At 44.6% G+C, this 15,208-nt stretch overlaps 1 protein-coding gene across 1 annotated transcript in view; it reads right to left on the bottom strand.

The window, feature by feature from the left end:
* TANC1 (tetratricopeptide repeat, ankyrin repeat and coiled-coil containing 1) overlaps positions 1-15,208 on the bottom strand; it is a 201,068-nt gene that overhangs the window by 136,578 nt on the left and 49,282 nt on the right. The window contains 1 exon segment of the mRNA XM_019553854.1: positions 2,388-2,464. Within this exon segment, the coding sequence (XP_019409399.1) occupies positions 2,388-2,448 (61 nt within the window). The 5' untranslated portion in view covers positions 2,449-2,464.

Genomic DNA, 15,208 nt, shown 5'->3' with positions numbered 1-15,208 from the left:
GTAAAAACTAACAAACAAAAAAACAAAAACAAAAACCAAATGCCAAAATATATAGGCATTTAGAATTTATTTTATTATAATGAGTGAGGCACTGACAGGCTTGCAAATTACTTTAACGTTGTAAATATATCAATAAAACACTGTTCAATTGATACCTATACATACACACACAATGCAAAAAGGGGCTCTTGTATTTAGGGGCAGCATCTGCAGTTGTCCACTGCTGGCCATGTAGAAGCCTGCAACTGTTACTCCAAGCTCCTCTCCATACTTCTAGTTTGTAAAACTGATTCCTATCTTTAGTTGCTCAGCTTTAGCTGGCATCTTTATTCCAGTCTTCAACCCCCAACCCTCCTGTTGCAGGACACTGAAGTGCCCTGCTCCTAGAAAGGGGGACAGGTGCCGGTTGCTGGGGCAACCGCAGTTGGGTCAGCTGCCCAGAAGGGGGCAGGGCCTGGCCTATATAAACAGCCTAGGCTGAGGCCAAGCAGGCAGTTCCCTTCTGGCAGCTGAGGAAGAGAGAGCTCTGTGGGAGTAGAAGCTAGATGGCCTGAACAGCTTCGGTTGAGGACTGGGGGACCAAGCCCTGGTATGGTTTTGAATGACGGCTAGCCAGAGTGCTTAGAAATTGTGTTTTAGCCAGATGGCTTGGAGTTTATGTTGTAGCCCAGGGGCTTGAGTTTTCTGTTGGTAGTTGTTACACCGGAGGACCGGGTGAGGCTATAAGGGGTTGGAGGAGGCCTCATAGGGGTGCCCCAGCAGCGTGGGGGTTCCTGGTGCCAGAGAAGGCACAGCAGTTAGGGGGTGCACTGACCCCAACCCTGAGGAGGGGGTTCAGTGGATTGAGGGCCAGGTAAGGCTGAGGCCGCCTGAGCCATACAGGAATTGTAAACCCCAGAGGGGATTCGGGGCCAGGCACAGCTACAGCCACCTGAGTCCCAAGGGTGAGAAACCCCAGAGGGGGTTTGCATTAGGGCCCAAGGAGGGGATTTGGGGCCAGGCACAGCTACAGCCACCTGCGCCCAATCGCGAGGCAAGGCCCCACTGCGGGCAGCAGCCATGGGGAAGCCAGGGAGCCCCAAGGAGGGCAAGAGCACTGAGGGAAGCCCTGGAGAGGGCCACTAGGAGAAGACAAGCCCAGAGGGCATCCGCAAGGGTGTAGGCAACAGTAATTTGACTCAACAACATCTGGTACATCTGCGAGGCTTGGGCTGCAGTGTAGGGGAGGAAAAGGAGCCGTAAGCAGCACCCCCTGTCATTGGGGCTCATAAAAATGGGCAGCCTCCCACTGATTCCAATCATCTATTAATCAAAAGTAGGATCAAGGCATGGCAGGCGAGTAAGCGGGCAGTTGGCCCACTGCAGGAGGGCAGAGCCACACTTCCAGAGGGGCTTCGGGAGTAGGACACCTGCCACGCTTCCGCTTGGACCTAGGTGCTAACTTTGTCTTATGAGTCTTATATGATACTTTATTTCCTGTTGCGAGTTCCTGGTCCTCAACTTTATTCTTTTCCAGAGCTCGGCTCTAACCATTCTTCTGGCTGCTCATACACTAGTCCCTTATGTTTAGGGTATCCTTAAACATACAATCAATATTTTTTAATTAGGTATGTCTACATAAAATTTGCAGTTTAGCCTTAATCTAGCCACTTCGGTCACGGGCAGCTGTATAGTCATGGCTGCATTAGCTTGAACATGGATGGTACAAGCCTGCCTTGGCATTAAAGCCCTTCCAGAACTAGATTTCTTATTAGTATCCAAACTAGCCATTTTAAAAACTAACCCAAGCTATGTCTACAGAAACTGCAATCCTTAGAGGGAAGACAGAAAAGGCACCTCTGAAAAGAAGGGAATACACATTAGGACTAGCAGCAGCATAAAATGCATATCTTCCTTTTAAAGGCAATGAGAGGCTACAGTTGATGTTATATATGACTTTAAAAATTCTGCCAGTTGCTTTTGTCCAACTGAACTGATAAAGTAGGCAATTAACCAGAAGAATAGATCTAAGAGGTATAATAAGTATAACTTAAGCTTTTGTAACAGAATTCCATTATATTAAAATACAAGTTTTGGAAACAAAATATTTTGCAAAAAACATTTAGTTTCTCAGATCTAAAATTTTAAGTAAGTAATTTATCAATTTATTTTGTGAAGCATTAAGATTAATTTAGCTGAAAACTATTGCTAAATACAAACAATTTTATCATTAAAAGTATCTTGTTGTCTCTTAAAAGAAAAAAGTGCTGAAGTATAGTTGAAAACAGTTTTCAGTCTTTTAAGAATGTATTTTTAAAATCTATTTCTACAGTTCAGAAAAGTCAATTGCTGAATGGATGACTTATACTTAAATAATCCACACCACAGTAATATTTCAATATCCATACCTGTTTCCTTCTTGTTCCCCTTTCCACCATCTCGGCTCTTTTTCAAAACTGCCTTTAACATTTTAATGCTGTTCCTGAAGGACAGAAAGGCAAATTAAAAGACTCTGTATGATGAATGCTCATAACAAAATGAAACTGTGACAGATTAAAAACTAGGTTATTTATTTGAAACATGGTGGTTTTACATGGGTTTTTGTTTATAATCAAGTTATTTTGGTCAAACAATATACTGAGGCTGCACGGAATGTTTTAATACTAGAACCAAGTGATTAGAGGTTCACTGTCTTGTTATGAAGAACAAACAACGCACAGCATTCTCCACATTCCACATATAATTAAGGTTACGAGGCTAAACCTGGATAAGTTACTGTAAGATACTCTGTCAAACGAATGCCTGGTTCCTGACCCCACTTCATCTGGATGGGGGTGTGGGAGAGAGAACACATAAGATGCACAGTATCTGTTGAGATTAGCGAGGTGATATAAAGAGTATTCTTGTGGCATTTTTGAATGTTTTATATGAGACATACATGACTTCTATAGGAAGCAAGTATTTTTACCTATACTTGAATATAATCTTAATGCCCAGAATTGATAAATCACTAAAAGGTAAAAGAAAGATTTCCTTTCATTATTTCCCCAATCCTCATTACATCTAAAAAAGCTTTAAGAATAACTGTTAAAAAGATTTAATGAAACATCTTGGAGAAAAACTGTGATGGCAGAGAAACTATAGAAAATGAGCATGAAACATGGGATGACAAAAAAGCAGTTAGGGGGAAGGGGGGAAAAAGCTCCACTTTGGAGCCTCTCTTTCCCCTCTCATGCTGTCTGCAGGAAGGGAGGTGGGAGAAAGGAGGGGAAGGGAGCTGCAGGATAGAGAGTTTTCCCAATCTGAGCTGGAGGGAGAGGTGGAGGGAGATAAGGGGCTCCAATCCATGCCCTTCCCCTCCCCGCCCAGCTTAGGCCTGACAAACCCCAGCCCCTTCCCCACTCCCTTCCTGCAGACAGCACCGGGGGTGGGGCTGGGATGCATCAGTCCAGCCCCGACCACACAAAGGACTGACAGAAGTTCTCCAAGGCACTCCACTTTGGAGCGCCTTCAACTGACCTCTCAGTAGGTGAGTGTTAACTTGTGCAATCGGCCACTTTCAAAAGTTCTCTGCAGCCATCCATGTGCACTTTCAGGGGGCCAATCATGCAACAAATGTCAGTTCTGTCAGAACCTTCTAGGTCTCACAAGAGTTAGCAAAAACAGAGCTAAAGTAATTATAGCGCTTCTCCTTCACCACCACACAATGTGGCAACTGTATGGTCTCCATTGTCCGTTTGCTAGTTGCTTTTAACTGTGCAAGGGAGGAGAAGAAAATAATATCTTCTTTGCACATGGACATGCAGCAGCTCTTCACAGACCTAGACTTCAGACAAGTCATTGCAAAGAGAGAAAGGAAAGGAAACCTTGCTATGGAGAAAGAAGAGGCAATATGGAAATTCTAACAGGATGTAAGGTAAGTTGGAGTGTGGTGGGTCATTGTCACACGACTTCCCTGTTGATCGGTTGGTAAGAGTACATAAGATCTACACTTTACCCCTGAAAATGGGTACAGGATAAGAAGAAAAAGCAGTCAATTAAATATAAAAAAACAGATGAGACAAGAAGAAGTATCTATTCATTGAATGTGTTGAAGAACCACTCAAACTTGGAAGCTATTAACACCTTTCTTTGCTGTGTGTAGAATAGATTCAACATATTAGGTGACCATAAGATTAAACACAGTAAGGAACTAGCCAAGTAAATCAGTCAGAACATTTCAAATTCAAAAATGAAATTGGGAGAACAGTACAGACAAATCAGTACATATGGGGTAAATCATGGGGAGGGGGACTGCAAAAACTAGGGACGAACTCTTTCTTTTTAAAATAACCCAAGGAACAAATTATAAATGGAGGTATGCTTAAAACTGTTAACATTTGCCCCCATTTGATGCAGATATTTAACACCTTTAGAAGTTAGCCAGCTGTGGCATTTTAAAATCCTAGGAAATTATATATAGAAATTAGGTAAAAATTGTAAAGTGAAGAACAAAGGAAGTAAATGACAAGTATAATGTTGCCTGTGCAGACAAAGTCTTCCCCTGTTACATATGCATTGTGATACAGACTTTAATTACATAATCACACACACTATCTGTTCACTTCGGGCACAGGAAGTACAATGAATGAAGCAGACAGAGGAAACTCCATTTTGTTTTAAAGCATAGAACTGGAACCCAGGGGAGCACAGTTCCATTTTTAGCTCTACCACAGGCTTCCTAAATGGTGCTGGGAAGGATTATAATAATCCATAAAAACTAGACAAGCAAATTAAGGTTACACATGCAATCTTCATTATGACTTTTTTAACTTTGATTTTGCAACTGTAAAAGTCTCCTTTCAACATAGTTGTTCTCTAAATATTATACGAGTCTGAAGCATGAGAAAAACACATGCACATTCGATGTGTGTATTGCACATATTTGCAATATAAAATAATAGATCCGTAAGTACTGCAGTGCATGTTCTTTGCCCAGAACACCAGGCTTCTTTGATGTTTTCTGAGTCACACAGCTGTGCAAAATACAGTACTATTATAGGACAGCTGTGATTTACATTTCATATGTATGAGCCAGAGCACTAGAAGCCTTCATTGTTGATACTTCCTTTGGCAAATAGTGGACTTTAAACTCTATTGTTCTCTTGTCCTCATTCCTAATCAGTATTTCAGACAGGATCTCTCTAATTTTAGTACAAAGCTCTAAAAGGTTGAGAACAATTATTCTGAACAGGCCCCAAATAGTTCCCACTTATTTTATATTGCATAATCTTAGACAGTTCCCTACATGTGTCTGGAACTAGCATGAACTTGCTGCTTAAGATTTTTTCCTTTCTGAGTCACCTGCAGAACACTCTTTAAAATGAAACTAAAACTGGTATTTAGAGGCTGTTTCCCAGAGACCAATAAAAAGTCTTCACTTAGCAACTACATTACTCTTGATTTCAAGATCTTTATTATGAACAAGTTTTTATTTGTCAAGTTAACAGAAAAAATGAATTCATTAAAAGTGCTTGTGAAATGTTGCACTGACAGTCCTAAAAATGGACACACTTCAAATTGTCTGCGGAAGTAGCATATTAAAGGCAGTAACAGTATAAGCTTCTTCCTACTGTACTATTAACATATCTCAAAGACTACGTGAATACATCATCTATGAATAAGATTACTCTTCAGGCCAAATGAACCATGGTACTATAAGCTGAGAACAAACTGCTTCATCAACCCTTAAAAGGACTTCAGCAAGAACAATGGTCACCAACCAGTCTATCTGAGGCTGGAAGGGCTGAGCATGACCGCACATGTGCACGTGCACCCCCAGCCCAGCAGGTCAGTCTGTGGGAGAAGGAAGAGAGGCAGGGGTCAGATCGAGGCCCCCACAGTGAGGGCCGGAGCGCAGCAGGGACTAAGGTGAGTGCGACCCTGGCCAGGCCTGGTGGTAAAAGGACTGGAGCCCAGGGAGCTTGTCCATGGGCATGAGGGGCTTCCACTGCTGTGTGCACCCGGGGAGCACATGCCTCCCCCCAAACACAGGGCAGCACAGGCAACTGCAGCAGGAGTAGGGAGGGGTGTGCATGCAGCAGTGGGGGAAGGAGTGAGGCTGCACAGCTGGGGTAGGGCATGGGACAGAGCCGCAAGTGGCTCATCTGGGGAGTGTGGTGGAGGGCATGCAGCCTGGAACGGCAGGGGGGGACGTGTGCCCCCGGATCTGCAGGGGGCAGGGTGGGCTGCTGCTGCGGGCTGGGGCTGTGCCGGGCTCTTCCCAGCAGGGGCGTTCAGTCGGGTTATGTTTGAGGCAGGCAGCAGCACTGGGAGGGGAGCTACAGCTACGCAAAAATTTGCCATAGCGCCTCCAAACCGCACTTCCAGCACTGCCGCCACCTGCCCCAAGCACAGCATGGCCCAACCCCCCTGCCAGAAAGAACCCAGTGCAGCCCTGGCTCCAGTCCCAAGCAGCAGCCCACCCTACCTCACGTGCAGATCCCAGGCACACAGCTCCCATGCCCTCCCAGGATGCTTGCAGCAGCAGGAGCTGCCACCCCCTGCCTGCACTGGGCACCCCCCAGGACAAGCCACTTGTGGCTCCGTTCTGCACCCTGCCCCAGCTGTGCTTGACCTGTGCTTGCCCCAACCGCACCCCCTCCCTCATTGGCACCTGGTGGGCAGATAAAGGCCCCACTGGTGAGGGAGGGAGCGAGGCACAAGCAGAAACAGGAGCTGGGGTGAGTGGGACCTTGGCCGGACTGGGTGCTGGGGCAAGTGGAGGCCTGGGGGACTTATGTCCCCCTGATCTGTGTGCGGGGCAGAGGTGGCTGTCGCAGCGTGCTGGACTTTGCTCCCTGCTGCAGCTGCCCTGTGCCCCCTGCCTGCCCAGTGGCGGGACATATGTGGCATCACATGGCTTTCGGGGCAGCAGGGCTCAAAAGTACAGCAAGCAGCAGCAGCCACCTCCTCCCCACACACAGATTGGGGGCCAGGTGCCCTCCAGGCCTCTGCTTGTCTCACCACCTGGCCCGGCTGGGGCCCCACTCACCACAGCCCCTGCTCCTGCCTGTGCACACTCCCTCCCTCACCGCTGGGGCCTCGATCTGCTCCTCCCACGGCCCTTTCCCCACCCCCCACCCCTTCCCCCACAGACTGGCCTGCTGGAGGAGGCATCCCCAAATAATTTATCCCTCTGCCTTCATCTGCCTCCCACTTTTCTCCCCACACACTGACCTGCTGGGGGGGAGGGGGGTGTGGTGGATCCTGGGTTGCTTTTTAATTCAAAGAGTGATCTCCTACTTTAAAAGGCTGGAGACCACTGAATTCGAAGAAACTTCCCATGATTTTAAACCTTACTAGGCCAGATTTTACCTACTGCTCTACTTAAAAGGTCATGATAAACTCTAAAATATCTATTTAAAGAAACATCATGACAGACCTAAAAAATGAAGACTCTCTTATGGAACCAACAATTTCAGAGAATCATAGGGGTGGGGGAGGAAAAAAAAAAAAAGAAACAGTGGGAGGTCAGAGTCCAATCCTTTGCCCAACAGAGAAATGTTGAATCTGTTTAAACCATCCCAACCAAATGCTTGTCTAATTTGCAGTGCCTAACATCAACCCTTGTTGCAATTTAAGCCCATTACTTGTCCTGTCCATCACGAGAACAATGGTCTGTCAGCCCCTTTGTAACAACCTTTTTCTTACGGGAAGAGTTATCAAATTCCCCCTTGGTGTCCTGTTCTGAAGAGTAAGTCATCCCAGTTCCTCTAACCTTTCTCTCTCCAGGTTCCATTTTAAGTTGGCAGTCCAACACAACCTCAAAAACTAGATCCATTTACCATACATAACAACACACCTAGGCGTGTTATATGGATCAAGCAACTTTTATGGTAATTTTTTCTTACTTTTAGATATTTGTTTGAAACGTGTGCACTTAAAAAGGAAAACTTAACTCTTAACTTATTCATAGAGCACATTGTCAAAACTTAAAGGAACAACCAGAAGGCTTCATACCAGCCACGAGAATCCAAGATAAAGCAGATTAGTACAAAACTGAGCTGTTTGTGAGTAAAATGCCTTTGTCATATAGCACTCTCTTTCCATACACAATGAAAGGAATAAAACCAAAATTGTCTACAGTGTTCCAACAGTTGGTTTTTAAGCACTTAAAATTTGCTTTATGTTGCTATTAACTTGGACCATATCTAAAATGATGGCTGATTATACTTTTATACTTGGTAATATACAAAATCCGTTGCAACTTCTTGGAATACTGATATAAAAGTAGTATGAAAATACAAACTGATCTGTTTATATTTTCAGGCTAATTTATATCAGTGTTCTGGAAGTCTGACATGGTAAATAATGAACTACCCTTCTCTGAAATACTCTAATTCTAAATGTGAATGTGAAGCAAGTAACTAGAAATCTGTACAGACGCAAAGCAGACTGTACAGACACTGGTTTCCAAATATATGTACATATTTCCCAGTGTTCTAATGTTAAGTGGCTCTTCTGTGGTTTTTAAACTCATGATGTTCATTTGGAAAAAAGCTGAGTAGAATTTGCTGACTGTATTGTATTAATAGCACTTTAAAATGCTGGAAAGATGAACACCTAATTCTGAAAGTGTAAATTCTACTCTTGATTTAAAAGTAAACATTTTAAAAACCATGTGTCCTGCTCACAAGGCCACATCCAATATGACTGAGAAAATTCTCATTCTTGCAATTCCGCCCTTTCCAAGATATTGGTTAGTTACTACAACACTAACTATTCTGGAGATCTCAAAGTAAGCCTTCTTTACTGGTTTTCAGATCTCATTCATCACTTTTCATAGTAATTAGCTAAATATTCTTACTCCACATACTGTGACCTTCCCAACATAGGAAAGGGTGGAAAGTCACATTTTAAAGGCAATGTTAATTTTTCCTTAAACTTAAGTTGTCAAAGCCAAAAAAGTACCAAACCCACACTGATAGGAAAAAAAAGCGTGATAGACTAGAGGTGTATAAGAATTTTTCTTGAAAAAATATCAGTGTTCTTAGATCAGTATCATGAAAGAAGTGCATGTGACAAGTGACTCACTAACAAATCATTATGTTCCCATTTACTAATGGGTCTTGAAATGTAGTATACATTCTTTAGGGCTACTCAACACAGAAATCTGATTTTTCCAATACAGGTCAGCAATGCCTCATAATCAGTTTTATTGCACTGCAGCCATTCAAATGTCATTATGAGCTTATTAGAAGCTGTAATTTACAGAGGTTATATTTCTTCCAAGAGGATGTCATGCACTTATGAAGACTGCATGTTAGATAGAATTAAGATTCCCTCAAGTCACAGTTTCTTTTCTGGCTTTGACAAGAAAATTTTCATAAAACAGACAGTACAAAGACACTAAAATTAAAATTTCTCCATGGAGACCAGCCCAGCTCCTGCACAGACAGCGCACATTTGGCCAGGAAATGGGGCCATGGGGAGGCAGAGAGTGGTGTCCAGGAGTGGGACAGGAGGGTGGAAACAGGGCCGGGATTGGGGTTGAGGGGCTGTGACAATGTAGGGCCACAGCCTGAGATAAACAGAGGCACAATCTACTCCCTGCATGCCCCTGCCCACAGAACCAGCACTCATCGCAGGGATGTGCAGGAAGCAGATCATGGCTCAGCCCCAGCCCCATGCAGTCACTGCCCCCGATACCGATCTCAGCCCTGGACCCACCCACCTGTCCCGCTCCCAGATGCCACTCCCCATCCACCCATTTCTCCATCCCATGCACCTGGCTCGGTATCCCTGCCATCTCCGTGGAGACCGTGCCTGCATGAAGAGGCACACTAGACATTCAAGGCAGAGGGGCACCAAGAGCACCCATCAAGGGACTAACGTGTCTTTACACAAATGCCAGGAGTATGGGGAATAAGCAGGAGGAGCTCACATTCCTACATGCTAGCACCCAGTATGACCTGGTTGGCTTAACAAAACCACGGTGGGATTCTGCTCAGAAACTGGGCGGTAGGCATTGAGAGGTTGTACAGGCGAGAGAGTGGGGAAACAAGGTGGGGCTGTAGCTCTCTATGTTAGGGAGCAGTGCATATCTATCATCATCAAGGCAGGGGAAGAGGAGGGGAATACCAAGCCATTATGGGTCAGGATACAGGAGAGTCCAAGGGAAAAGGATTTGGTAGTGGGGGTCTACTACAGACCTCCTCAGCAGGATGACAAGCTAGACCTGGTATTCGCCAAGCAGCTCTCAGAGGCCATTCAGACGAGAGAGGTGGTAGTCATGGGGGACCTAAATTACCCAGACATCTGCTGGGAGGAGTAGACAGCCAAAACACACCACTCACATAGATTCTTAAACTGCCTGCAGGACCTCCACCTATCCCAGGAGGTGTCCAGTCCCACCAGGGGTAATGCCTTGCTAGACTTGGTCTTAGCAACAGGGGATGATCTCGTGGGTAACCTGCGAGTGCAGTTGCCTGGGAGATGGTGACCATCATTTGGTCAAATTTATAATCCAAAGGGTGGGAAAAATAACCAGCAGGGTTAAAGTGTTAGACTTCAGAAGGGCCAATTTTAGTAACTTAGAAGACTAGTTAGCGAAGTGGCTGAATTCAAGAGCATTGAGCATATGGGGGTCCAGGAGGGTTGGCGGTTTCTCAAGGGAGTGATCCTTGGGGCACAAAAGGAGACTATTCCATTATGCTGGAAAGGGAGCGAGGGGACTAAAAAGCCCCATTGGTTGAACAGGGGACTCCAGAAAAGACCGAGGACAAAGAAAGAGATTTATAGGCAGTGGAAGCAGGGGGCAGCCACCAAGGAGGCATACACCTCCCTGGCACGCTATTTCAGGGAATCAGTTAGGCAGGCCAAAGCAGAACTGGAACTTAGGCTGGCTACAACAATCAAAGACAATAAAAAAGTCCTTCTACAGATACATAGCAAGCAAAAGGAAAGCACAGGGTAACATAGGGCCCCTGCAGGACAAATCAGGTCAGTTGGGGGCCGACACAGGGAAAAAGGTAAAGCTCTTCAATGAGTTCTTTGCTTCAGTATTCCTAAGTACTTGCCAAGACAACTCCCTCAGTTTGAACGCAGATAGATGTCCGGGAGGCACTAGACCACCAATGGCTAGTGCTGACTTACTTAAGAAGCACTTGGAGGGGCTGGATGGGCACAGGTCAGCAGGCCTGGATGGCCTCCATCCACGGGTGCTGAAGGAATTGGCCAGTGTCATAGCTGAGTTGCTGGCACAGCTGTTCGAGTACTCATGGTGTTCTGGCCAGGTCCCCAAGGACTGCCCATTTTTAAGAAGGGGAGAAGGGATGAGCCCGGTAACCTTACCCCAGTTAGTCTTACCTCTAACCTTGGGAAAACACTGGAAAAAATCATTAAAGAGTGCATTTGTGAAGACCCAGCAGGGGAAGTGATGCTAAAAGGTAACCAGCATGGGTTTGTCACAGGTAGATCTTTCCTGACAAACTTATAGCCTTTTATGACCAGGTAACACACTGCTTTGATACTGGAGCTGAGGCAGATGTCATCTACTTGGACTTTAAGAAGGCCTTCAATACTGTTTCGCATCCTATTCTCATAAGGAAGCTAGCAGGCTGTGGAATGGATGCTTATACAGTCAAGGTGGGTGGCAAACTGGATTAGGGACTGTACCCAGTGGTGGTGGATGGATTGTTTTTGACCTGCAAAGAGGTGTCCTGCAGGGGTCAGCCCTTGGACCAGTGTTATTTAACATCTTCATCAGCAATTTGGATGAGGGTGTGGAGAGCACCCTGTCCAAGTTTTCAGATGACACCAAGTTATGGGGCAAAGTTAACACACTGGAGGGCAGGGAGAGGATTCGGGCCGATAGGGACAGGTTGGGTCAATGGGAAAAATGAAACAGGATGCAATTCAAAGACAAATGCAAGGTACTCCACCTAGGAAGGAGGAATCCCCAGCACACCTATAGGTTGGGAGATGACCTCCTCAGCAGCTCAGTGGCTGAGAGGGATCTTGGAGTCATACTGGACTCCAAGATGAACATGAGCTGACAGTGTAACAAAGCCAATCACACCTTATCATGCATTAGCAGATGCGAGAACAACGGATCGAGGGAGGTGATGCTCCCCCTCTACGCAGCACTAGTCAGGCCACAGTTGGAATACTGTGTCCAGTTCTGGGCGCTGCACTTCAAGAGAGATGCGGAGAATCTGGAGAGGGTCCAGAGGAGGGCCACTCGTATGAGTGCCTGCATACGAAACCCTATGAGGGAAGGTCGAGAGATCTGGATCTCTTCAGCCTTCGTAAGAGACATCTGAGGGGAGATCTTGTAGCAGCCTATAAGTTTATTACGGGAGGACAACAGAGTTGAAGATGCGCCATTTACCAGGGCACCCCTAGGTGTAACTAGGAATAATGGGTACAAACTAGTGGAGAGCAGATTCAAATTAGATATTAGGAAGAAATTTTTCATAGTAAGGATGGTCAGAATCTGGAACAGGCTGCCAAGAGAGATGGCAGTGTCACCTAACTTGGAGGTCTTCAGGAGGAGGCTAGATACACACCTGACTGGGGTCATCTGACCTCTGTCCTTTTCCTGCCTGGGGCAGGAGGTCAGACACGATCTTTTGGGGTCCCTTCCAACTCTACATAATCTATAAAACTATGAGACTGTACCTGCCCACTCTGTCTGGCACCCCCACAGTGGATGCCAGGCAGATGGGCCAGGTTGCTTGGGCAGTATGGCTGGGTCCAGCAGTGACAGTGGAGACTGGCAGTGACAGCTGGAATTAGCTACAACTGTGGGGGCAACTGGGAAGTGAGCCCAGCCATTGTGCAGCTCCAGCCCTGCTGAGCACCCAGGGTGATGGGGGCAGTCTTTGCCATGGCATGCCTGGGCCAGGTGGGCCAAGCCACCTGCCACAGACTACATAAAAATCCCTCAGTGGGCCAAATACAGCCCACAGGCTATATTTTGCCCACCCCTGAACTAATAACATGCACAATTTGTACCTTAAATAAATAGGTACAGAAGTGCTGCTTAAAAGGGTGTTTATGGAGCACCAATGCTAAAACTTGCAGCAGTTTCAAAAAAGGTAAAATGCATCAATTTTAGTTTAACTAAATTACTATAGGTGTGTTTATTTCAAAGTCAGTGTTTTCAATATTGCCCCTCACTTGCATGTACTCAGGGAGAGCAGGGTCTACCAGTAAAGTGGGGGGGTGAGGAGGAGAGACTGCATGGGGAAGAATTTGGGGGTGCAGAGGGCAAGGGGGCTAGCTGACCCCCCAATAGTTTTATTTTTCCTGCTGCAGCAGTGGGAGGGGAACAAATTCTGAACAAACTTCTAAAAATTAGTTTTTATACCTGGAAAATTATAACAAATTTAAACATTTTCCAGGTATAGAATCTAATCATTGGAGGTCACCTTATATTCAGGTAAATATGGTAGATGAGTGACAGACTATAATAAATACAGTTTATTTGGGGAAAATAAGAAACCTAGATTCAAAAATTCCATCTGTCAAAGGTCACAGCAGAAGGGGGAAGTGATGCTTCCAAACATTAAATATTACTATCAACATAGCCAGCCAAGAATTTGGTGTATTGGATAACACCAATTTACAATAAGTACTGGTTAAAAATAGAGCAAATATACTGTGCAACAGTCAAACTAAAAAAATATTATCATGGCTAAATAAATCTTTCAGGCTGAATTCAATATATAAATCACCCCTTTCTCAGAACAATGAAAAAAATCTGGATGATACGTATATGAAATTAAGCTCATACCCATCTTTAGCACCTACACATAATCATAGTGATTTTAATCTTAGTAATTTATTAGGAAGTTTTAACATCTGGGAAGATATTTGTATCATAAATTTAGGATAATTGTTCAAATAAATATATTTGCAGAAATACTATGTTCTGCAAGCAACCATTTTCCATACTTGTAATTGAGATGCTTTTCAACACATTCCCAAAGAAAGGTAAACCTCAGTAAAAATCTGACAGAATCTGAGAAAATATTAGTCACACCTAAGAAACACACAGGGCTCCTGTCTATCTTATCTGTAGTATTTTTAAATAGGCACACAGAAGAAAAAAAACATTGTTTATGACCAAGTGGGCTAATGTCGTTGGATGAAATATTAGTACTGAAAAAAATGAGAAACTATCTGGAAGAACAGTTCTCATACATCCATATGCATAATAATAAAGGAAAACGATGTTAAAATCCTGTATCAAGGGTATCCTACCCCGCTTAAAATTAAACATATGTATGGCACAGGAACAGGCAAACAGAGGAAGGTGTGCGGTCAGATGGGAAAATTCTACCACACACAGAGGACGTGTTTCAGAACTGAACAGGTCTAGAAGAAGGTTGGAGACATGGTGAGAGAAATAACAGGATGCCAGCTATCAGATGTCAACTCCTTAGTGTTCAGTTGAACCTTCCTAAGAACTCTGAAACATAAGTGTGATAAGGAATTTATCACTCATCTTCTAGTGGCTGCAAGAATTACAACCGCAAAAACCTGGAAAAGAAGTGACACCTTTAAAATCACTGCCTGGTTTAAAACAGTTTGGGAAGGTTTAGCAGGAAAATAGTTGTTCTATTAAGTCAGTGTTCTATGGGGGAAATGTAAAAGATGTTTACTTGGAAATTTGGTGCAAATTTTTCAATTTGATTAAAAAAATCTCCTTCCAAACCACAAAATTTGAGAATCTTTCTTCAAACATTGAAGTAGCACTTGGACAAGGACAGGGGTGAAGTTTGGCAGCCGTAACTAATACTTAACAGCCCTCCTCAGGATCCACTCTACTCACCCCACACGGAGTGGGGGCTAGAAAAGGTGCCCTAATTATAGCCTGTCTACCTTGTTCCTAAATGGATAATTTTGTCCAGTGGGATCACTTTTACTGTGGTCAAAATCAACAAAGACAGACATTCAGCTTCAGGACCTAGTACATCATGACACTCATGAACAATCCTAATAGTAAATGCCCAGAGCACCGTACTGAAATCATGCCTTGAGAACTCAGGCAACAACATTGACGTCACTGCATTGAGCAAAATCTGGCAAGCAGGAGATGGGCAGCTCAAAGAAGATGGAGGCCCTTTTCTGGAAGGCCAAATGGGAAGGAGAATGCTAGCTTCATGGAGCTGGTTTTGCCATTAAGAATGAACTCATAAATCAACTTAATGAGTTCCCTATTGAGCACTGGGCAGTGTGG

This window comes from Crocodylus porosus, unplaced genomic scaffold (genome assembly GCF_001723895.1).
Source record: "Crocodylus porosus isolate Cpor-Errol unplaced genomic scaffold, CroPor_comp1, whole genome shotgun sequence".
NCBI classification, from domain to species: Eukaryota; Metazoa; Chordata; order Crocodylia; family Crocodylidae; genus Crocodylus; species Crocodylus porosus.
Note: the sequence above shows the minus strand (reverse complement) of the source record. Positions and strands in the feature narration are given on the sequence as shown.